This window comes from Symphalangus syndactylus, chromosome 23, assembly GCF_028878055.3.
Source record: "Symphalangus syndactylus isolate Jambi chromosome 23, NHGRI_mSymSyn1-v2.1_pri, whole genome shotgun sequence".
Classification (NCBI taxonomy): Eukaryota; Metazoa; Chordata; class Mammalia; order Primates; family Hylobatidae; genus Symphalangus; species Symphalangus syndactylus.
The window spans coordinates 43,714,406-43,736,977 of record NC_072445.2 but is presented as its reverse complement, the minus strand read 5'-3'; the positions used below and the strand labels follow the sequence as shown (position 1 = coordinate 43,736,977).

Here is a 22,572-nt window from a genome sequence, read left to right as displayed (position 1 = left end):
AATAAATCACAGTGGAAATGCTTCAGGGCTTTAGTCTAGGCAAATATTTTATGGCTAAGACTTCAAAAGCACAGGCAACAAAACCAAAAACAGACAAATGGAACCACATTAAACTCAAAGCTTCTGCACAGCAAAAAATTCAACCAACAGAGCAAAGGGACAACCTGTAGAATGGAAGAAAATATTTGCAAACTATTTATCCAACAAAAGATTAGCATCCAGAATATACAAGGAACTCATATAAGAGCAAAAGAAAAACCACAAAACAATAATCTTATTAAAAAGTAGACAAAGTATCTGAGTAGACATGTCTCAAAAGAAGACATACAAATGCACAGTAGGTATATGAAACAATGCTCAACATCATTCATTATCAGGGAAATGCAAATCAAAACCATGATGTGGTATCATCTCACCTAAGAATTGCTATTATAAAAAAAAATCACAAATGCTGGTAAGGATGCAGACCAAAGGGTACTCTTATACACTGTTGGTGGGAATATTAATTAGTACAGTCATTATGGACAATGGAATGGAGGTTTCTTAGAAAACTAAAAACAGAACTACCATATGATCCAGCAATCCCACTACTGCACATTTATCCAAAGGAAAACCAATCAGTATATCAAAGGGATATCTGCACCCTATGTTTATTTCAGTACTATTCACAATAGTGAAGATATGGAATCAACAAGTGTCCATGAATGGATGAATAAAGAAGATGTGATATATATATATAATGGAATACTATTCAGCCATAAAAAGAGTGAAATTCTGACATTTGCAGCAATGTGAATAGAACTGGAGGTGATTATGTTAAGTGAAGTAACCCAGGCACAGAAAGACAAATATTGCATGTTCTCATTCATATATGGGGGCTCAAAAGGCCGATCTCATAGTGGTAGAGAGTAGAGTAATAGTTACCAGAGGTTGGGAAGTGGTGAGGCAATGAAGAGAGGTTGGTCAGTGGCTACACACAGATAGAAGGCGTAAGTTCTAGTGTTTGATAGCACAATAGGGTGACTATAGTTAGCAATAATTTATTGTATATAGTCACGCACCACATAATAACTTTTCTGTGAATGATGGACCACATACATGATGGTGGTCTCATAAGATTATTCTGAACCTGAAAAATACCTGTTATCGAGTGACATCTTGATGATACCGAGTTTGTGTAGGCCTAGGCTAATGTATATGTTTGTGACTTAGTTTTTAACAAAAAAGTTTTAAAGGTTTTTTTTTATAAAGCTAAAAATAGGAAATAGTTTACAGAATAAGGATATATTTGTACAGTTATACCATGTGTTTGTGTTTTAAGCTAAGTGTTATTATGAGTCAAACAATTAAGACGAGTTAAAAGTTAAAAAATTAAAACCTTTTAAGTTTATAAACTAAATTTAGTTTACAGTAAGATAAGATCAATTTATTATTGAAGAAATTATAAAGTAAATTTAGTGTAGCCTAAGTGTACAGTGTTTATAAAGTTTATAGTAGTGTACAGTAATGTCCTAGACCTTCACATTCACTCACCACTCATTCACTGACCCACACACAGCAACTTCCAGGCCTGCCAGTTCCATTCATGGTTAGTGTCCTATATAGCCGTGCCATTTTTTATCTTTTATACTGTACTTTAGCTGTACCTTTTTAATGTTTATATACACAAATAACACTGTGTTACAATTGCCTATAGCATTCAGTACAGTAACATGCTGTACAGGTTTATAGTCTAGGAACAATAATATCATATAGCTTAGCTTAGGTGTACAACAGGCTATTTCATCTAGGTTTGTGTAAGTACATCCCATCATGTTTGCACATCAAAATCTATTTATCAATAATACATTTCTCAGAAAATATCTGTGTCATTAACACCTAACTATATTTCAAAATAGCTAGAAAATTCAGAATGTTCCTAAGATGAAGAAATAAGTGTTTGAAGTGAATATCCTCAATATCCTGATTTGATTACATATTGTATGCATCAAAATATCACATGTACCTCATAAATACATATAATTATTATCAATAAAAATTAATCTAAATAAATCGTTGATAAGTCTGTATGTATATCTAAGACTGCTTCCTTAAAGTACATTTCCAGAAATGAACATGCTAGGTTAGCCAACATAAATGTTTCTAAGTCCCATGATGCATATAGCCAAACTACCTCCAGAAATATTGTACCAATAAACATGGGATTCATAAGAGTATTAATATACTCAAACCCCACAACTGAATAGCATTTATTTTTAATACTCTGTGAATTTGTTAAAACAAAAAGTGTATCTAATAGTTGTTCTAAACCACGATTTTCTGAAAACAAATTAGGCCAAATATTTTTTCACATTTTATTGGTCACTTTGCATTTCTTCAGTGTCAGATCCTTAACTCTTTCCTTTTGGGTTTTATTTCATTACATCTCTTTTCTATCATATATACGACAGAAAAGTTCTTTTTTCAAACTGTCATTTGATTTTTCAGTTTTTAAGGTATTTAGAAACATAAATTTTAGTGTTTTTTGGTAGAGATAGCTATCAATTATTTTTTGTGAATATTTCAGAAAGCTCCCACAATCCCAAGAGTGTTTAAGTATTTGTGTATATATATTTACTTCTCTTATAATTTCAATTTTATATTTAATCTTTAACCATCTGGGAAATGTATTTGCTACAACAACTAGCTACTTTTCTGAAAACTTACTGAATTATCCAACCACTCCTCATTTAGAATTTCATATGCTAAATTATTTCATGTACTGAAAAAATTAGTGTTTTCTCTTGTGCTTTGTCGATGTATCAATTGTTTTGCAGCTCCCCTGCCATGCTAACTCAGAATTATCATATTTTGCCCACTCATCTCCCTTTTTTTCTTTCATACTAAAATTAGAATCATCTTAAATTAAGCTTACAAATACCGTTTTAACTGACAATTTTATTCACTCATCCCATAAAGGTACATAATTCCTCATGTATGAAATCAGCCTTTTCTCATTATAAAAATTTCTAAATCATTTTTGGTGTCTTGCATATTTGTTATTAAACTCATTCCCATATTTCATATTTCTACAGCTATTGTGAATATTTTTTCTATTATGCTTACAAATTATTACTACTTATGTGTATATAGTACTACCAATTTTACACATATTCATTTTGTAGCTGTTCACAAAATCATATGAATGTGCCATGCATTATTCCAGTGAGAAAGTCTATGGAAGTAACAGGTTCTCAGAGGGACATATAAATTCACAAAAGCTTAAACACTGCTGCTTTAACTGTAAGTTTTCTCAACGACTATCTAGCAGGTTCACCATTATTTATCCTTACGTGTAAGCAGTTGTCCTGGACACCAAAACCAACTCCAAACTCAGTAAGTCTGCACTAAGCCTCCAAAGCCACACACTGGATAAGTTCCATAACAAGTGGATTTTTCCTGTCCCTAGATGGTCAATTGTAAATTACAGGCTTCTGAGCTAAATCTTCGTATTTTCAGGCCATTGTCTCTGTAACCATAGGAAAAAGACAATAGACTTTTCTAGACATATTAGATCTCAAAATGTACTCTCATTTACATGGCCTTTACATATTTAGGTGTGGAAATAACAAATGCACTTTCCAATTTCACCCTTTCTAGATACTTGATTAAGTCATGTTTTCCAGCCCCTTCTCAGCTGGAACATGATGACTGCCATATTCAACTTAGTAGAGGTTTATATTGCAAGATTGGGCTTGAATGAAATCCAGGTAACTTAACCTTTATCTATTAACAATTTAATTCTTTTTTTTCTCAGTTTTTATCTAATACCATATTCTTAATCAAGAAAAGATCTCAAACCCCTACTGTAATAATTCATAGAACTTATACCACTTTATCTGTTAGTTTTCTTCAATATTTGTGACATGTATTTTAGAAAAGTAATGCAAGGGTAATAAACAGCTACATGACACATGCTCTATATATTTATTGGCTCCTTAATAACTGCTACAAGCTCACTTGTGAATCACACCTGATGTACAATAAATAAGTCACAATTCTGAACCACATCTATAGAAACTTGAATTCCTAGTAAATATAATAATTGAGGATCTTAAAGCTCAACAAATCAGGTCTTCCAATTTTTCAGATGAGGAAATTAAGGCCTAAAGACATGAAGTGACTTACCCCAAAGTAAAAGATCTAGTTAGTAATAGACCTGAGATTGAGATCCACGACTTTTAAAACCCAGAATCATGCTCTCTCCACTAAACCATGTGATCATTGTAAGTAGTCAACAGTTTCCATGATCCTCCTTCTGATTCCCCAGGAAGGGTCTCCATATTAATTAAATTCTTAAGGCATTCAGAGAATTTCTCTCCAGTGCGAGGTTTTTATTGTCGTAAAGAAGAAGAGTTCTGTCTAATGGTTTCCCCACACTCAGTATGTATATTTGATTTCTCTTCACTGTGAATTTTTTGGTGTTTTGTAAGATATGTGCTCTGGCTAAAGGCTTTCCCACATTCATTACATTCATAGGGTTTCTCTTCGGTATGCATTTTCTGATGTTTTTTAAGGTCTGTCCTCTGCCCAAAGCTTTGCCACATTTACTGCATTCATAAGGTTTTTGTACAGTATGAATGACCTGACGTTGAATAAGACCAAAGCAGTAACTAAAGGCCTTTCTACATTCATTACATTTATAGGATTTTTCACTAGTATGAGTTTTCTGGTGATTTTTGAGGTCTGTACTCCGACTGAAGGCTTTTCCACATTCAGTACATTTATAGCGTTTTTCTCCAGTGTGAGTTATCTGATGTTGAACAAGTGCTAACCGATCACTGAAGGCTTTTCCACAGTCAGTGCATTTATAGGGCTTCTCTCTGGTATGAATTCTCTTATGTTGAATTAGGGCTGAACAGAAACTGAAAGGTTTCCCACAGTCATTACATTCACAGGGCTTCTCTCCAGTGGGAGTTCTCTGAAAATGTCCTGAGCGGTGACTAAAAGCTTTTCCACATTCATTACATTTGTAGGGTTTTTCTCCAGTCTGAACCCTCATATGCTGTGTAAGGAATGAACTCAGGCTGAAAATTTTCTCACATTCATTGCATTTATATGGTTTCTCTCCTGCATGACTTCTCTGATGTTGAGTAAGGTATGTGCTTCTGCTAAAGGCTTTTCCACATTGCTTACATTCATAAGGCTTTTTCTCCAGTGTGAGTTCTTTGGTGCTGAATAAGGGCTGAACAATCACTAAGGCATTCCCACATTCATTGCATTTGTATGGTTTCTCTCCAGTGTGCATTCTCTGATGTTGAATGAGGTCTGAACAGTAACTGAAAGCTTTCCCAAGTCATGACATTCATACGGTTTCTCTGCAGTATGAACAATATGATGTTGAATAAGAGCTGAGTGATCATGGAAGGCTTTCTCACATTCATTACATTCATAGGGTTTTTCTCCTGTACGCATTCTTTGATGTTGAATAAGATGTGCACTCTGACTAAAGGACCTACCACATTCATTGCATTCATAAGGTTTCTCTCCAGTATGGACTCTCTGATGTAGAGTAAGATGTGTGTTCTGACTAAAAGCCTTTCCACATTCAAGACATGTATAGGGCTTCTCACCAGTGTGAATTCTTTAATGCTGAGTAAGGTATGTACTATGACTGAATGTCTTGCCACATTCAGTACACTCATAAGGTCTCTCTCCACTGTGAATTCTCTGATGTTGAGTAAGAACTCAGCAATAACTGAAGGCCTTCCCACACTCACTGCATTTGTAGGGCTTTTCTCTTGAAAGAGCTTTCTGATTATTTCTTAAGTGGGAACTCTGATTAAATCCCTTTCCACACTCAGTACATTTATAGGGTCTCTCTCCACAATGAGTTCTTTGGTGCTGAACAAGAGTGACATGGCCCCTGAAGGTTCTCCCACATTCACTATATTTACAAGGTTTTTTTCCATCATACTTTCTTTGTATAATTAAATCTGAGTTTTGTTTGAGCATCTTTCAACATGTACCATATTTATGACAATTCTGTTCTATAGGATCTCTCTGCTCTGTAACAAGTATTGATCTTACAGTAAAATTTTTCACAAATTCATTGGATTCTATAGATATGTCTTTTTCTGGTAGGAATTTTTGTGCAGGTAACTATCTCTTGCCCTAGATTATTCTCCTTGTTTAGTGGCTGATTCTTAAATTGGCCTCTAGATTTCCAGATTTCTTCTGGTACAGACTTTCTCTTTGCAAGTTCTTCCATCTCTAATCCTTGAGATTAATCTTCTTTTGAAATGTCCTGCTGCTCTACTCTTGACGTCTGGGCCCCAAGTTCAAGCTTCCCATCTAAAAGACATAAAAATATGACTCTACTATGTGCCAAATGTTGGGAGAAAAGAAGCTGCTATATTAGGAATGGAATAATGAAATTGCAGATACTGAGAACATAAAATACTGGGACAATAAATACTGGGACTATAAGATAGTCATCTAGGGAGGAGTGAGATGGAAATACTAGTGGTGTGAAAGTGTCTGATACAGGGCATAATGTCATCAATGGGAATGAAGCAAACATTCTGTCAGGTGAGAAGAATGATTAGAGAAAAAACTAAATGGTGAATATTAGAAAAGAGAAACAATGAGCAGGGATTAAGAAATGAAAACTGTTATCAGAGAAATGCTTTTTAGAAATTATCCTATAAGAAAACTACTTATTCGGCATTGAAACTATTATCTTAAAAAATACTAAGAGCTTTTTATTTTCAATAAACTTTTATATTAGATTTTTTAGTACTTGTACAAAGTAATACTTTTAGCTAATTATTCTTTGTCAAGTAACTGCTAATGTTATTGCTTTATGCTTGATATAAAAAGAGCATAAACTCTAGGTTTAAAGACAAAGGAAAGGATGAAAAGGGGGAAATTTACTCCTTTGAAATGAAAAAATAATTATTAGGTCTTTCTAATGACAAATCTACATTATTTTTCACTTTCAGTCATGGATAAAGAGGCAAGTAACATAAAGCACAGGGAAAAAAGGATAGCTCTTCTTCATCAGCATATTAAAAAGTAGTCCTTCACTCTGGATTTATTCTTCAGGCAGAGTTATTATACTAATATGATGACTGAAAATTGTTTGTAAAGTCATGATTTGTAATGGGTTTCATTGCAGGATGACTGGGAAGGGACCTGGCTGATTTATTAGATGATGCCCAAATATTGGCACCGACAGTTCTTTTATCTTAGGCTGATTAGTTTCCCCAGAATGAATCACTTTAACCTTCTACCTGAAAGGGGGTAGGATGTAGAAGTCCAGTAGAAGGAAAAATTGAGGTGAGGGTCTCTCCATTCAATATGTAGATTTTTACTAAACCATCTGTTTTCAATGTGTCCCCTAGATTCTGGCATATATTACATATAAAAATTAATGATTTTATTAGCTGTACTCCTAACATTCAACACTCATTTCTCATTTTAACTCTAATTTATTTATTATCACACTGGTCTATAAAAAAAAGAAAAGCAAAAACAAAAACAATAACAACAAACAATACTTTATCATTGCTTCTCTTGTGCGAAAAGCCCTTTCTTCTTTCTTTTGCCCATCTAATTCTTGACACTACTTTGGAGCACCACTCAAATGACACTAGTCCCACAACATTCCTAACTCTCCAGTTTCCCTGATTTCCTACAACTTACTATTTTAACTTCTAATTTTAGCACTTAACAGCAGTGCTGTACGTTGTTTATCTATTTTCTCCTGTCTGCACATGTTGTCTTCAGAGTTGTCATTTCATGCCTTAGAAAAGACGGAAAGAACTTTGATGAAGTTTTTGGTTTATAGCTAATATTAATTGAGTTTATGCTAGGTTGACTTACAATATCAACATATCAAATCTTCCTAACAAGCCTATAAGTGAGATAATAGAATGTCAATTTCAAGGGAGGTTCAGAATGCTGAAGTTACTCGTCTAAGGTACACATAAGTCAAACTCCAGAGTCCAAGCTCTTAGTCTCTACTGCTGCCCCAAGAAGCAGTCCAATATAGTAAAAAGATAATGGCTAGAGACTCAGAATATCCTGAGCTTAAATCCCAACTCCTACTCTGTGTGTGACATAAGGGGTAGGCTTCTTGTTTGGTGCCTTTTCAGTCCTACATACTGCTGACAATGTGATCTTTTTTGTTTTTTTAAGATGGAGTTTCACTCTTGTTACCCAGGCTGGAGTGCAATGACGTGATCTCGGCTCATTGCAACCTCTGCCTCCCGGGTTCAAGTGATTTTCCTGCCTCAGCCTCCCCAGTAGCTGAGATTACAGGCATGCACCAACACGCCCGGCTAATTTTTTGTACTTTTAGTAGAGATGGGGTTTCTCTACGTTGGTCAAGCCAATATCCTATATTTGGAAAACTAAGTGTTTGATAGTGAATATCCACTTTTTAAATAATTATAGACATAAATACTAAGAGGAATATTCAACCTGTAAACTGAAATAACCACTATAGAGATGACATTTTATAGACATCTAATTTTAAGAGGCAGGAACAAAAACTATGAAAAGAACCCATGGAGTTCTTAGAAGATTAGATGAATCAGAGCTTTACACTGTCATGCACATCATGAAAAGATGATTTCATAAAAGACAGTGAACTGGATCAATTTTACCTGCAAAGATAAAAGAGGGCTAAGAAGAGGTCCTCAGATTCTCAAAGAAAAGGAGTCATGTCCTTCATAAGTATATTTACAATACAGTGGTGAGAGACAAACACAAATTACAGGGTCAGAATTCAGGAAAGTAAAGTAAATCCTAGCAATCACTTCCCAAATCTGCATGGGTCACACCTTTTGTCATAAACAGGGAGGAGAAACACTTGTTTCTGAACCCAGAAATGAACCTGATCCTTCAAATCCAAGCCAAACGCAGTAAAGTATGCAAATAATAATAAACACAACAATGGCAATAATAATAGGAAAAGCAGCAACAGCTAACATTTACCAAGTCCTTATACTATATCAGGGCTTTTATGCCAATCACTTATTTTATTCTGTCTTTTACAAGAAATCCTGAAGAAACAGTTTCTTTTAGGATTTTACAATATTTTATTTTTAGCCCCATTTATATGGCGAATGGCCTCAGAAGGTTTTTAAAACCCTAAGGGTTTTTAACGTAGCAGAGCCAGGACTTGGACTCAGGTCTCCTCTCCAAAACCCACATTCTGAGCCACCACATTACACTTGCCATGACTATTAACAACTAAAGATGACAAAACACTGCATGAAAATATTCTAACATGCAGAAAGAAAGTAACCTTTAACCTTTACCTAGCAAAACCAGGTTTCTATATTTTTCCAACATGTTTCTGTATATGGACTTCTGAACAGGGTCCATTTGCTTCCACTTCTCCCAGGTGATGTCCATAGCCACCTCTTCCAACATCTTTGGTAACTAAAAACCAAATATATTTGCATTAACACCAGAAGCAATTATACTGATATGCATCCAAAGTAATAGATGAAGGTAACCAAATTGGGGCAAATGAAAGAAAGAGTATCAAGTTACATCACATATTTGTTGAGCACTCTCTGTGTGTTACACATTATAATCCAATTTTCTTGGAACTATAAAATAAATTTGAGACATTATCCTTGCCTTTTATCTTAAAATTTGGGGCAAAAAAGATTTGTATGCCAGGCATGGTGGCTCACACCTATAATCCCAGCACTTTGGGAGGCCAAGGTGGGCAGATCACTTGAGTCCAGCCTGGGCAAGGTGGTGAAACCCTGTCTCTACAAAAAATACAAAAAATTAGCCAGGCATGATGGCACACATGGGTAGTCTCAGTTACTCGGGAGGCTGAGGTAGGAGGATCACCTGGGCCCAGGAGTTTGAGGCTGCAGTAAGTCTGGGGTGACAGAATGAGACCCTACCTCCAAAAAAAAAAATAATTTGTATGCATAAAGTAGGTAAATAATATAATAATATAAATCAATGACAAATAGTATAGTTAAAACAAAAAGTGCTAACATTAAAGTAAATCAGCCTGAATAAGGAAAGGTATCCTAGAGGAAACAGAACACAAGAAGGACTTCAAAAGAGATCATAAGCACTCTTTTTTTTTTTGAGTCGGAGTCGCTCTGTCGCCCAGCCTGGGGTGCAATGGTGCAATCTTTGGCTCACTGCAACCTCCGCCTCCCAGGTTCGAGCAATTCTCCCGCCTCAGCCTCCTGAGTAGCTAGGATTACAGGTGCCCACCACCATGCCCAGCTAATTTTTGTAATTTTAGTAGAGACGGGGTTTCACCATATTGGCCAGGCTGGCCTCTTGGCTAGGCTGGTCTCAAACTCCTGACCTCAGGTGATCTACCCGCCTTGGCCTCCCAAAGTGCTGGGATTATAGGCCTGAGTCATTGCACCCGGCCCATAAGTAGTCTTTTTAAAACTTCTAGGGAGACCCATGAAGAGATCAAGAAATCTCTTTAGTGGGTAGTAAACCTTATTTAAGAGTGTAGACTCTAGAGCTAGACCTAGATTCAAATCCCAGGTTTACCACCTACCAACTATAGAATCTTGGGCAGTTAAACTCTGTCTCATCTACAAAATAGGGACAATAACAAGTCCTACATCTCAGGCTTATTACAAGGATTAAATGAGTTAACGTTAAGCACTTAGAACAGAGCCAAGAATATAGAACGCACTATCTAAAAGTTAACATTACTTTTAGTGAAAGAGTAGAATGAATAACAAGAATGTTATTCATATTGAATGATATTATTTGCTATTCATATTGAATTACATTATTTGTCATTCAATAATAATGTCTTGACATGCTTGAGTGCCTGGTAACATAGTATGGGTACAGTAAGTCATAGATGAATACGTGACTCTTCATTAGTCTCTATTGGGGCAGAAACGTAGGATCTAAAATATGCTGCAAAGCCTCTTCTTTTAAACACAAACATTATTCGTGTAATGCAAAAGATTTACAAAGTATCAGGTATTACATGTATTATGTACTCAAATGCATCGATTATTATAAAGTAAATATAAGGTTTGTTAAAGGAAGATAGATTGACAAAGTATATGTATTATCAAATTTTGAAAAACAGAGAAAAGTCTTTTCCTGGGAAGCATTCTTGAGTTTACAGAGTACAAAGTTGAATAGAGTCAAGTATTTATATTTAAAGTTGATCACTTTTATTAATAAAAAAGCAAATTTTACAGTTATTGCAATGCCTACTGATTAGTTTTCTCCCTCAAAGCAGTTTTAGGATAGTTTTGTTTTGAATAAGTGACTGAACTAATAAACATTTATTCATTCAACATGTATTTATTGAGCATTGTGCTAGGCACTGAAAATACAATGCTAAACAAAAATCAGAAGTAGCACATGATTTCATAGAGCTGAGTGTCTAGTAAATGATAACCAAACAATCACAAACAAATATAAAATTGTAACTGTTACAAATGTCTTTTAAAAAAGAGTCACATGGCTGGGCACAGTGGCTTACGCCTGTAATCCTAGCAATTTGGGAGGCTGAGGTGGGCAGATCACCTGAGGTCAGGAGTTCGAGATCAGCCTGGTCAACATGGTGAAAACCCGTCTCTACTAAAAATACAAAAATTAGTCAGGCATAGTGGCGCGTGCCTGTAATCCCAGCTACCTGGGAGGCTGAGGCAGGAGAATTGCTCGAACCCGGGAGGCAGAGCCTGCAGTGAGCCAAGATCGCGCCACTGCACTCCAGCCTGGATGACAAAGCGATACTCTGTCTCGAAAAAAAGTCACATTATGTTATGAGAACCTTTAATAAGGGCATCTGACCTGGTCATTGTGTAGTGGAGGTTCATATCAGAAGGCACTGCTTGAACTCATTTCGGAAGGATAAATAGGCATTGCCTTGGTGACAAAAGTAAAGAAAACCACAACAAGCAGAGGAAATAGCAAGCGTGAAGGCACAATCATGACAGGGGGAATGGGGAGGAAGAGAGATTGAAAGAAGGCCAATGTGAATAGAGCAAAGAAGGTATACATGAAAAATGGGGGAAGAACTGAGACTGAAAATTAGAGGCCAGCCACATGAGGCTCACAGGCCATGCAAAAAGTATGGCACCTTTATCCTGACAGCATTAGGGAGCCATTTAAGAGTCGTAAGCAAAAAGTTGACAAAATCAAATTTGAGAGCTGCAAAAGACCCTTCTGGCAGTAGGTGGAGTAAGTAGAAGTAGAACGGCCAGAATGGACATGGAAAAATATTTGTGTGGATGCTCCAGGAATCTAGGCAAGAAATGATGAGGACATGAATTAAAGATAAAGTGAGTAAAGATGGAAAGAAATGATAGATTTGAAATATATTTCGGAAATAAATTTGACAAGGTTTGATGGCAACCTGGATACACAGATGAAGGGAAAGGGATTATAAAGATGGATTTCTGGACTCTGGCTAGAGTGTCTGAATGGATGGAGTCCCACTGTGGATTTTGTTTGATTAATGCAGAAATAATTAAGAAAGTTCTGGATGAAGGGAAATCACACCAGATAGAAATTCTGATTCCCAAAAAGAAATAAGGAAATAAAGAGCATTTAGAAATCACTGGGCAAATTAAAATTTGTTTTTAAAAGTTTGCTTTTATCTTTATTTTTTTTTCTCTTTTTCTTTTTTGAGATGGGTTTTTCTCTGTCATCCTGGCTGGAGTGCAGTGGCACAATCTCGGCTCACTGCAACCTCTGACCCTGGGTTCAAGTGATCCTCCCACCTCAGCCACCCAAGTAGCTGGGACCATGGGCATGCACCACCAGGCTTAGGTATTTTTTTTTTTTAAGTTTTAGTAGAGACAGGGTTTTACCATGTTGGCTAGGCTGGTCTTGAACTCCTGAGCTCAAGCGATGCACCTGTCTTGGTCTCCCAAAGTCCTGGGATTACAGACGTGAGCCACCAAGCCTGGCTGCTTTTGTCTTTATTTCTTTATAATACATATAACTATTTAAAATATATACATAACATTTTCTTGAGCAACTTATATGTAGATGTAACACACAGAACAACAAGCAGAACAAAAAGAATGAGGTGTCATAATTGAACACATATAGTTGTAAGGCTTCCACATTTTTTTGTGAAGTGACACGTTAAATCTAAGAAGATTGTGAAGAAGTAACGATATATATTGTAATCCCTAGAGCAACTACTAAAAACATAGTTTTAAAGTCTGCAAGAAAATTTAAGATTTTTAAGAGAAAAACTTAAAATTCAGCCAGTTGAAGATTAAAATTAGTATAGCAAAGTAAGTTTTCCACAGAAGTGTTAGGGACTGCCAAGATTATCGAGGAGGCATTTTGAGGTTGGAGATCATAAACTTTTAATTGTTTTAAATCATTCAACATTTATTCAACACAAGTTTAAGGAGTACTATATGCTAAATACTCTAGGCATGGTGATATAACAGTGAAAGAGACTAAAAAACAAAACAAAACAAAAAGAAAAGAAAAACTCTGCCTACATAGAGCACACTCCATAGTAAGAAAGACAAACAATACACTCGCTACATAAATACATTGTATATTACTTATTAGTCTGTTCTTGCATTGCTACAAAGAATTACCTAAGACTAGGTTAATTTATAAATAAAATAAATTTAATTGACTCACCATTCCACAGGCTGTACAGGAAGCACACCTGGGGAGGCCTCAGGAAACTTACAATCATGGTGGAAGTTGAAGGGGAAGCAGGCACGCCTTACATGGCTGGAGAAGGAGGAAGAGAGAGAGAGAGGGGAGGTGCCACACACTTTTAAACAACCAGATCTTGTGAGAACTCACTCACTATCAAAAGAACAGCAAGGTGGATATCCGCCCCCATGATCTATCACCTCCTACCAGGCCCCTCCTCCAACACTGGGGATTATAATTCAACATGAAAGTTGGCAGGGTGGGAACCCCACTCTTCCAGGAACAGCTGCAGCTGCCCAGCTGTGGCTGTGGACCTGGGCATCCATGTGCTCTTGTGGGCCCTGGAAGCCCTGTCCTCCACAGGCTCCAAAGTTATTGCTCCCACTGCTTGGCATCTCCCTGGTCCTGGCATTCACTCTGATTTTACAGTAAAGTTGAGGCTGAGCCTGGGTGCAGGCACAACCTGACCAGGTGTACTCAGGGCAGCGCTGACATGCCAGCCCCTGCCACCTTTCCCCGCTCTGGACTTTGGGCACTGAAGAGCATGGGAAGGAGGCTGGAGCCAGGTTGAGGGTGGCTCAGTGTGGGCCTTCAGGCCCAGCATGAACAGCCTGGGCACCATGGAGGACATGATTGATGGTGGCAGGAGGCAGACAGGCTCCTGGGTGGAAAGGGGTGGGTCCCTTTGAAGCCCCACCTTCAAGCCAGGGAGGGCCTAACGCATGGGGGCTGGGCTGTCAGTTCTGGCTGCAGTCCACAGCCTGGCCTGGAGTGAGAACTTCTGGTGCTTTTTCCAGCCACCCGTGGCCACCCATGCACCAATCGGCATGCACTTCCTCCCGTCTGAGCTCATAAAAACCTCAGACTCAGTCAGATTCAAACAGACATTGGGAGGACCTGCCTGCAGAAAGGAGCTACCCACTGCAGGTCTCCTCTCTGCTGACAGCTGGACACTCATGGAGAAAACCTGTCTGCGGAAAGAAGCCACCCACTTTGGGTCTCCTGAGAGCTGTTCTGTCACTCAATGAAGCTCCTCTCCACCTTGCTCACCCTCCAGTTGTCCACATACCTCATTCTTCCTGGACATGGACCAAGCATGGGCCAAAAACTTGGGACCTGCCAAATGGAAGGACTGAAAAAGCTATAACACAAACAGGGTTGAAACACGCCTCCCCACTTGCCACATTGCAGGCAATGAAAAGAAGAGCTGCAGCCCTTAAGTGAGCCTAGATCTAGAGACTCACAGTGTGCCCACAGTGGAAGTACTTCCATTGCATGTGGTACATCTGTTCCAGCTGCAGCCTTGCACAGAGCTGCTTGCACCACCACAGCAGCCAGCGTGCTTGGTTGTACTCACTGGCCAGACCCCATGCTCACTTGCCCACACACCCCTTGCTGTGTGGCTCACCCTTGGCGGATGTGGGTTCTGAGACAGTAGTGTGAGCTGAGCACAGCCTGCCAGGCTGAGTGGGTGGAACGAGCCCAGTGGTAAAACCAATACTCAATTACTCAGGCAGAAGGAGCTGCCGGCCATAGAGGTTTCTGGCTGGCGAAGCAATAACTCAAGGATCCTATGACATTTTCAACTGGTCTTATATGCCTTAACATCTATTTACAATGCTAACTCACCCCAATTAGTTTCCCACCCATATCCTCTCCACAGCACACTGGTGTCTCTTCCAAAGCACCTTATTCGTCTTAGATATTCTAGGTTCTCTTAACTGGAGTTACTTTTAATTCCTTTCTCTTTCATCCCCTAAATCTAAACCAAAGCATTACTGTTCCTTACCAAAACAAGCTGTGTCATGGCATTTTTTTTCCCAAAAGTTTCTAATAATTCACAATCAGTTCTACAACAAAGTCAAACCCTTAGTCCTACTTAGCACAGCAAATTTCACCCTTAAAATTTTTAATATATGACTACTACCCATTGCCCCATAGAAGACATGGTCTCTTCTACCTCTAAGTTTTGTCTTATATTTTCTCCCCTTAAAATCCCTCAGTTCTCCTTTGACCAAATTGCAACCATATCTCAGTGCACACCAAAATTCCACCCCTTCATAAAATCCTCCAAATCACACTCTCCTCTGAACTCCTATGAGATGTTTTCTCTTTACCACTTAAAATGGATGTGTGTGTTTCCTTGAATTCTTCCTTAACTCCTTGCTTAGACAAGGCTGCTGAAGAACTGAATACCACAGACAATGCCTAATTGAGAGCCTACCTGCTATGCTAGTTACCAAATGCTGGTTACTAAATGCTATGCTAGTTACCAGAAACAAACAAACAAACAAAAACCAAAACATTATGGGAAAGCAGGCGGCAATAGACAACCAATCTTATAAAATTCATGATCAAAGAGAAATAGGCCTTGGTTCCTAGATAATAAAATATCTGGAATTCAAGTGACTGAATTGAAGTTTTTTTGGGCCCCAAACCACCAGAATGAAAGTAGAAAATATAAGATATTTCAGGAAATGAAAAGAAAATCCAACTCACCCTGAATCCAGCCATCAAGGGCCTAGCAGTCATTCTCTCTTCTTCTGGGCTCTTCTCTTGAAGAAGGGCAGAGTCTTGAGACAGTGGCTCTGAGGGAAGAGAGAGGAGCTATGAAGAAGTCAGCTTGTGTCTATAGCAACCACTTGACATTCTAGAACTACACTCTCCAATATGGTATCCATTCCCCACATGTAGCTATTTAAATTAAAACTAAATAAAAGACTTAATTCTTATTTGCAATAGTCACATTTCAGTGCTCAGTAGCTAATGTGGTTAGTAGCTACTGTACTGAGCAATGTATACATCAAAAATATCCACAAAAATTATATTGCATAGCACTGGTCTAGAAATCCACGTATGTGGTATGTTTTTGAAGTCATACCAACTGAATGTTCAGCTCCAGGAAGTAAAGGCAACCAAACATTCCTTGCCACCTCATGACCACAGAAAGGCCACAGGCATTGCATTCTAGATAGTTTGAATGTTTGTCTTCCTAAACCTCTTGTTGAAATTCAATTCCCAATGTTGGAGGTGGGCCTAATGGGAAGCTTTGGATCATGGCGGCAAATCCCTCATGAATGGCTTGGTATTGTCCCCCATAATAAGGTTCTCACTCTATTGGTTCCTGCAAGAGCTGATTTTTTTTTTTCTGGTTGAGATGGAGTCTCACTCTGTTGCCAGGCTGGAGTGCAGTAGCACAATTTTGGCTCACTGCAACCTCCACCTCCCAGGATAAAGCGATTATCCTGCCTCAGCCTCCTGAGCAGCTGGGACTACAGACACCCGCCACCACTCCCGGCTAATTTTTGTATTTTTAGTAGAGACAGGTTTCACCATGTTGGCCAGGATGGTCTCAATCTCTTGACCTCGTGATCCATCCGCCTCAGCCTCCCAAAGTGCTGGGATTACAGGTGTGAGCTACCGCTCCAGGCTAGAGCTGGTTGTTAAAAAGAGCCTGGTCCCTCTCTCTGCTCTCTCTTTCTTCTTCTCTTGCCATGTAATCTCTGCACATGCAAGCTGTCTTTCACCTTCCACCATGAATGGAAGCAACTTGAAGCCGTCACCAGAAGTAGATGCTGGAGCCATTCTTTTTATATAATCTACAGAACTATGAGCCAAATAAGCCTCTTTTCTTTCTAAATTAACCAGCTTAGGTATTCCTTTACAGCAATAGAAACAGTCTAAGACACCATCCATGGTTTAAGTAGGTTCCAGATAACAAGAGCAGTTACCTAGACTCTATCATAGCATTTACTACCTGTTTTGAAATTATCTTTTGGAGTATCTTTTGCCATCCCCACCCTTACACACGAATCAAGATTTTCCCATCTTTATATTCCTAATAACAAAACTGTGCCTGGCATATATATGTAAGTCTTGATATGTTTGATGAAATGAATAGACTAGGCTAAAATTTGTGTCAAACTCATAATTTAGATTTTAACATACTGAATTCTCACATTCATTCAACTCTGTGATAAGGACTCTTATAGGCACTGGGGAATGCAACAAGTGCAAGACAGAATAAAGCCCCTATAAGAGGGGCAGCAAAAAAAGAAAAAAAAAAAGCAAAACTAAACCAAACCATACAAGCATATATAAACTCAAGTAGTGACAAACATATCCCCAAAAAAGTAGAATAAAAGGACAAACAAGACCTTTATTTTAGATGGCATGGCCAGGGAAAACTTTTCTGAGAAGGAAACATTTTTATCGGACTTGTGTAAAAAGAGAGAGTAAGCCATAAATATATCTGTGGGCAGACTGAGAAAACAGCAAGTGCAAAGTCTGCAAACAAAATCTTGAGGTTCGAATATCCTTGTTATGCTCTAAGAAGAACAAGGAGGCCAACATAAGGTAATAGAGTGTAAAAATGAGGAATTTATCATTAAGTGCTATAAAATAATGCTGTCGCCCTTGGTTTTTCAAGGATATAGGAGAAATTACTTGGCAAATCCTTTCAACATAGGGCATACTGCCCTTATTATCAGAGGCAGTGTTGGTTAATGGAATAAACACTCTACTGAGATTGAAGAACCCTGAATTCTAATATCTGAGTTAGTAAAATGCTGTACAGCATTAAGCAAGTCACTAACTTCCTTGAATCTTTGTTCGGTAACAAAACAATAGGGATAAGAGTATCTGTTCCTCTTGTTTTACAGAACTTTGTAGGGAATAAGAAAGATGTAAGATTTTAAAAAGATCCTCTGAATTTATACATTTGAAGGAAGAGGTTTAGGACACTGCTTCTCAAACTATGGTCCGTATATCAGCAGCATCAGCATCACCCAGGAACTTGCCAGAAATGCAAATTGTTAGGCCCAACCCCAGACCTACTGAATCAAAAACTCTGGTGGTGAGTTTAGCAATGTGTTTAACAAATCCTCCAGGTGACTCTGATGCGTACTCAAGTTTAAGAAGCACGAGTTTGTAAGAAAATGAAATTGTTAAAGCCAGCTCCTGAAAGACCCAAGCAATGGAGGATGTCCTCTTGGAGGTTTAGAATGTTATTGCTTGCAGCTGCCATGAGCTAGTTATTTTATTTTTATTTTTTATTTTTATTTAGTTATTTAATTTTTGAGACGGAGTCTCGCTCTGTCGCCCAGGATGGAGTGCAGTGGCACAATCTCTGCTCACTGAAAGCTCCGTCTCCCGGGTTCACGCCATTCTCCTGCCTCAGCCTCCCGAGTAGCTGGGACTACAGGCACCTGCCACCACGTCCGGCTAATTTTTTTTTGGTATTTTTAGTAGAGACGGGGTTTCACCGTGTTAGCCAGGATGGTCTCAATCTCTCAAACTCGTGATCTGCCCGCCTCGGCCTCCCAAAGTGCTGGGATTACAGGGGTGAGCCACCGCGCCCGGCCATGAGCTAGTTATTATATTGAATGTTTCACATAAACCAGAGGAACTCAACAGACAGGACCTGGTCCTTGTATTGAGTGGAAGAAATAACTACTGGCATTTAATTTGTAAGAGTCAGGGATCCCAGATGTCCTTCAGCACAGGACAATCCCGAACAATTTTTTAATGTTTTGCAGGACATTCAGATGGGTAAAAATCCTATTGATAATTATCAGAGCCTAGAACCTAACTCTTTTTTTTACACACAACCACAGAGTCTTTTCTTTCTTTTTTTTTTTTTTTCAGTGCTAATATGTGATGATTTTCTATAAGGACAACTATGGTCTAAATCAGTACTTTGTTCTGAATTTTACTGAGATTCGATCATTTTATCAGCCTGAGTTGCAGTGTATTCTCTTTTATTTCTCCTTTATTGTAGAATTAGGGCATCATATGGCTTTAAAATATGTAGGTTAAGCTTATTGCCAATTTAATGAATTTTATTTATGGATAGAAATGGGGGCATTACAAAATATTTGTTATACAAAGACCCTGCTTGGTCTGAAAGAGTTGAAAACTATTGAGATCTATTGGGTCATTTAACTGCACAAAAACCCACTATGAAAGTTAAATCCCCCAAAAAGGTTAAATAACTTGCCCAAGGTTACCACAGAGCCAATAAGTTTCAAAGCCAGGATTCAAATTCAGACCTGTTTGGATTCAAAATCCTAGCTCAAGAAAAATGTATGTTCACACAAAAACCTGTAGGTGAACATTTACAGCAGCATCATTCATAATTACTAAAATCTGGAAATGATACAAATGTCCTTCAAAAGGTGAGATTTTTTTAAAAACCTGATACATCTGTATACAATATTATTTAGCAATAATAATATTATTCAGCAAAAAAGAAGAAAGTGACACAATAATGTGGCCACCTTAAAGGCTGCATACTGAGGGAGAGCAGCCAGTGTGAAAACGTACATACTGTATTATTCCACTTATATGACACTCTGGAAAACACAAAACTACAGAGATGGAGAACCATCAGTGGCTGCCAGGGTTAAGGGTGGGGAAAGAGTGTAAATACAAAGGGGTAGCACAAGGAAGTTTTCTGGAGTGAATGAAACAGCTCTGTATCCTGTGGTGGTAGTTAGCCGAATCTAAACATGTTCTAGAACAGTATGCCTCCTCCATGCCAATTTTATGTATGATAATTTTAAAATTAACTAAACCAGGCTGTTTCCATTGTACTATGATAGATAAAAGGCTGGCGTGGGGAAAGGGGTACGTACATTTGAAGTGACCCAGAGAGGGGTTTTGTCGTCTTCATACAGCCCCTACTACACAAGCGTGAAATTTCGCTTTCTTCCCACTTTCTCACACGAAAACTCGTGTGTGTGTGTGTGTGTGTGTGTGTGTGTGTGTGTGTTTTCCTCAGCCTTCAGGTGAGGAAAGGGAAAGCTCTCCTTTCTCAAATCAGTTCCCAGAACACACTCGCTCTTGAGCTGGTCTCTTATCTCTCTTCAGGCAAAGTCGTATCCCCCACCTTACCTGCTCCAGCCGCTGTGACATCACGCAGGTTCCATTCCCTGCATTACCGCTGGTTATGTTTCCTTAGTGACCCTGGGCCTCTTCCAGGAGAGTCCCTGGTCCCAGCCAGCGGGAGCGGCTTCTCCAGTTTGTGGCTCTCGGGGAGTTCGCCTCGTCCCTCCCTCTCAGATAACCACCTATTTCTGACCTCTGGAGGCCGGGCTGAGCCCGGAATTTTATGACCAGCGCCCGCTGGCCGTCGTCACCCTCTAATTTCTCGCAAAACTCCCGGGGATCCTTCTTAATGTCAGTAGCCACAGTCGCCGCCGCTCCTGCGCCTAGAAGCCTTCCACGACCCTCAACCCCACACGGCCCCGAGCTGGCTCGGGTTCCCGCAGGATACGCTGCACGCCCAGTGGCCTGGAGGGCGCGTCCCGGGCTCCCCTTCGCCTTTTGGAATCAGCGACAGACGCAGGTATAAAAGAGAGCCTCCACTCCCACCTCTCCAGGGCTCTCCACTCGCTCCTTCTGGCCGCTTTCTCCTGAAAGAGCAAGGCACCCCTAGAAGCTTCAAGCTCCTCCACAGGCGAGTGCCTACCCACCTATCAGGCAAGACGTGCAACTGACACTCAGCGCGCGGAGGAGCGCGCTGACAAAGGGTTTACCTGTCCGAAGAGAAATGCGCTTGCATGGCTCTGGCTGTAGGCCGGCTGGCTCTTGTCCGCAGACTGCATTTCCCAGGGTTGCCTGCGGCTAGAGAGATTTAGGGTTTGGGGCGTGGCTGGCACAGGCCTGAGATCCTAATTGGGAGGTGTAGGCACGGCGGCTGGAGAGTCTGATCTATGTGACAGTTCCACTGTGACCAGGGTATAACGTGAATAATTTGTATGCAGTAAAGTTCCTCTGCATTACATCATTGACAGATCTCTAGTAAGCAAAGGACAAAAACAGGTTCTCATTATCTCTTTTATAACACACAAACATTAAACCACTAATTAAAAATCACAGGGTCCCAGAAAAATCAGACACCTTTATTCTACAATAAAAATAGCGAATTAAGCACACATTGTATGTCAGGCTCTCTTCTAAGTACTTTACATGTTTTATCGCATTTGAGAAGGCAAAAATCAGCCCTGCTATTAACCAGACTCAATGACACTGACAGGCTGCTGCAAAGTTAACATCAAGCAATATTTCTACCAAAATCATACTGTAGCAGCTGTAAAGTGTCATAATTGTTAAAGGTGGAGGCAGTCCAGGTTCTCGGCGTCTTGAACAAAGAATTGAACAAATCGCGCAATGCAAGGAAGGGACAAAGGGATTTATTGAAAGTGAAAGTACACTCCACAGTGTGGGAGGGGGCCGAGCATAGGAAATCAAAGACACCATTAAAGAATTTTTGGGCGTTTAAATACCCCCTAGAGGATTCAATTGGTTACTTCGGGTTCGCCCTATGTAAATGGAGAGGATGAAGTAAAGTTACAAAGTCATTTATGGTGTAAGCCCTATGGAGAAGATATTTCCTGCTATACCTGAAGTGTGAACCAGCTGTATGTTCCCTGCCCCTAGGCCCTATTTTCCTGCCTCAATAATCACTCTCTTTAAATGTTTATGGTTTCCTTACCAATGACATGCCCACCTTTGTCTTGCTACTCTCACTAAAAGAAAGATAATCTTGTTTGCTGAAATCATAAGATTGTCAAGAATTTTGCTATTTGAAATTAATGAATTATTATTAACACATTACAGGTGAGTAAATAGTCACAGAGAGGTTAAGTAACTCACCCAAGGTCATTCACTTGATTTGGCTACAGGAGCATAATCTTAATTGCTGTAGAAACAGGCCCAAGATGTTATTAAAGTTTCACAACTAGCAAATGGCAAAACTAGGATTAGAATCCCTTTCTATTCCCAGTTCAGTCTTTTTCCTTATACTACCTCACTGTGGTATTTTTTGGATTGGGGTGTATGTGTGTATGTGCTCTCTAGCTCCTCTGCCCGATCTTGTATACATCTCTGTATTACAAATGACAACATTTCTGGGATCCAGTC

General features: G+C 39.0%; 2 protein-coding genes and 1 pseudogene across 4 annotated transcripts in view; 2 read left to right on the top strand and 1 right to left on the bottom strand.

The window, feature by feature from the left end:
- The window catches only part of LOC129473563 (uncharacterized), a 687,223-nt pseudogene that overhangs the window by 224,189 nt on the left and 440,462 nt on the right, over positions 1–22,572 (top strand).
- On the bottom strand, positions 2,918–21,447 carry LOC129473559 (zinc finger protein 79-like). Of its 3 annotated transcripts, none has more exons than XM_055264204.2 (5): positions 21,186–21,447; positions 16,147–16,235; positions 13,627–13,722; positions 9,309–9,432; positions 2,918–6,333 (listed from the first exon to the last, which is right to left on the bottom strand). In XM_055264204.2, exon 5 carries the CDS (start codon positions 5,285–5,287, stop codon positions 4,328–4,330), a length of 960 nt encoding a protein of 319 aa, XP_055120179.2. In that variant the 5' UTR covers positions 5,288–6,333; positions 9,309–9,432; positions 13,627–13,722; positions 16,147–16,235; positions 21,186–21,447; the 3' UTR covers positions 2,918–4,327. The 3 variants fall into 3 exon arrangements, with proteins under 3 accessions (XP_055120179.2, XP_063488838.1, XP_055120177.2); XM_063632768.1 differs by lacking the exon at positions 21,186–21,447 and adding an exon at positions 20,542–20,750; XM_055264202.2 differs by lacking the exon at positions 21,186–21,447 and adding an exon at positions 20,283–20,493.
- Positions 20,649–22,572, top strand: part of ZNF391 (zinc finger protein 391) — a 28,299-nt gene continuing 26,375 nt past the window's right edge. The window contains exon 1 of the mRNA XM_055264194.2: positions 20,649–20,995. The gene's annotated coding sequence lies outside the window, so the exon portion shown is untranslated. The remainder of the gene's footprint in view (positions 20,996–22,572) is intronic.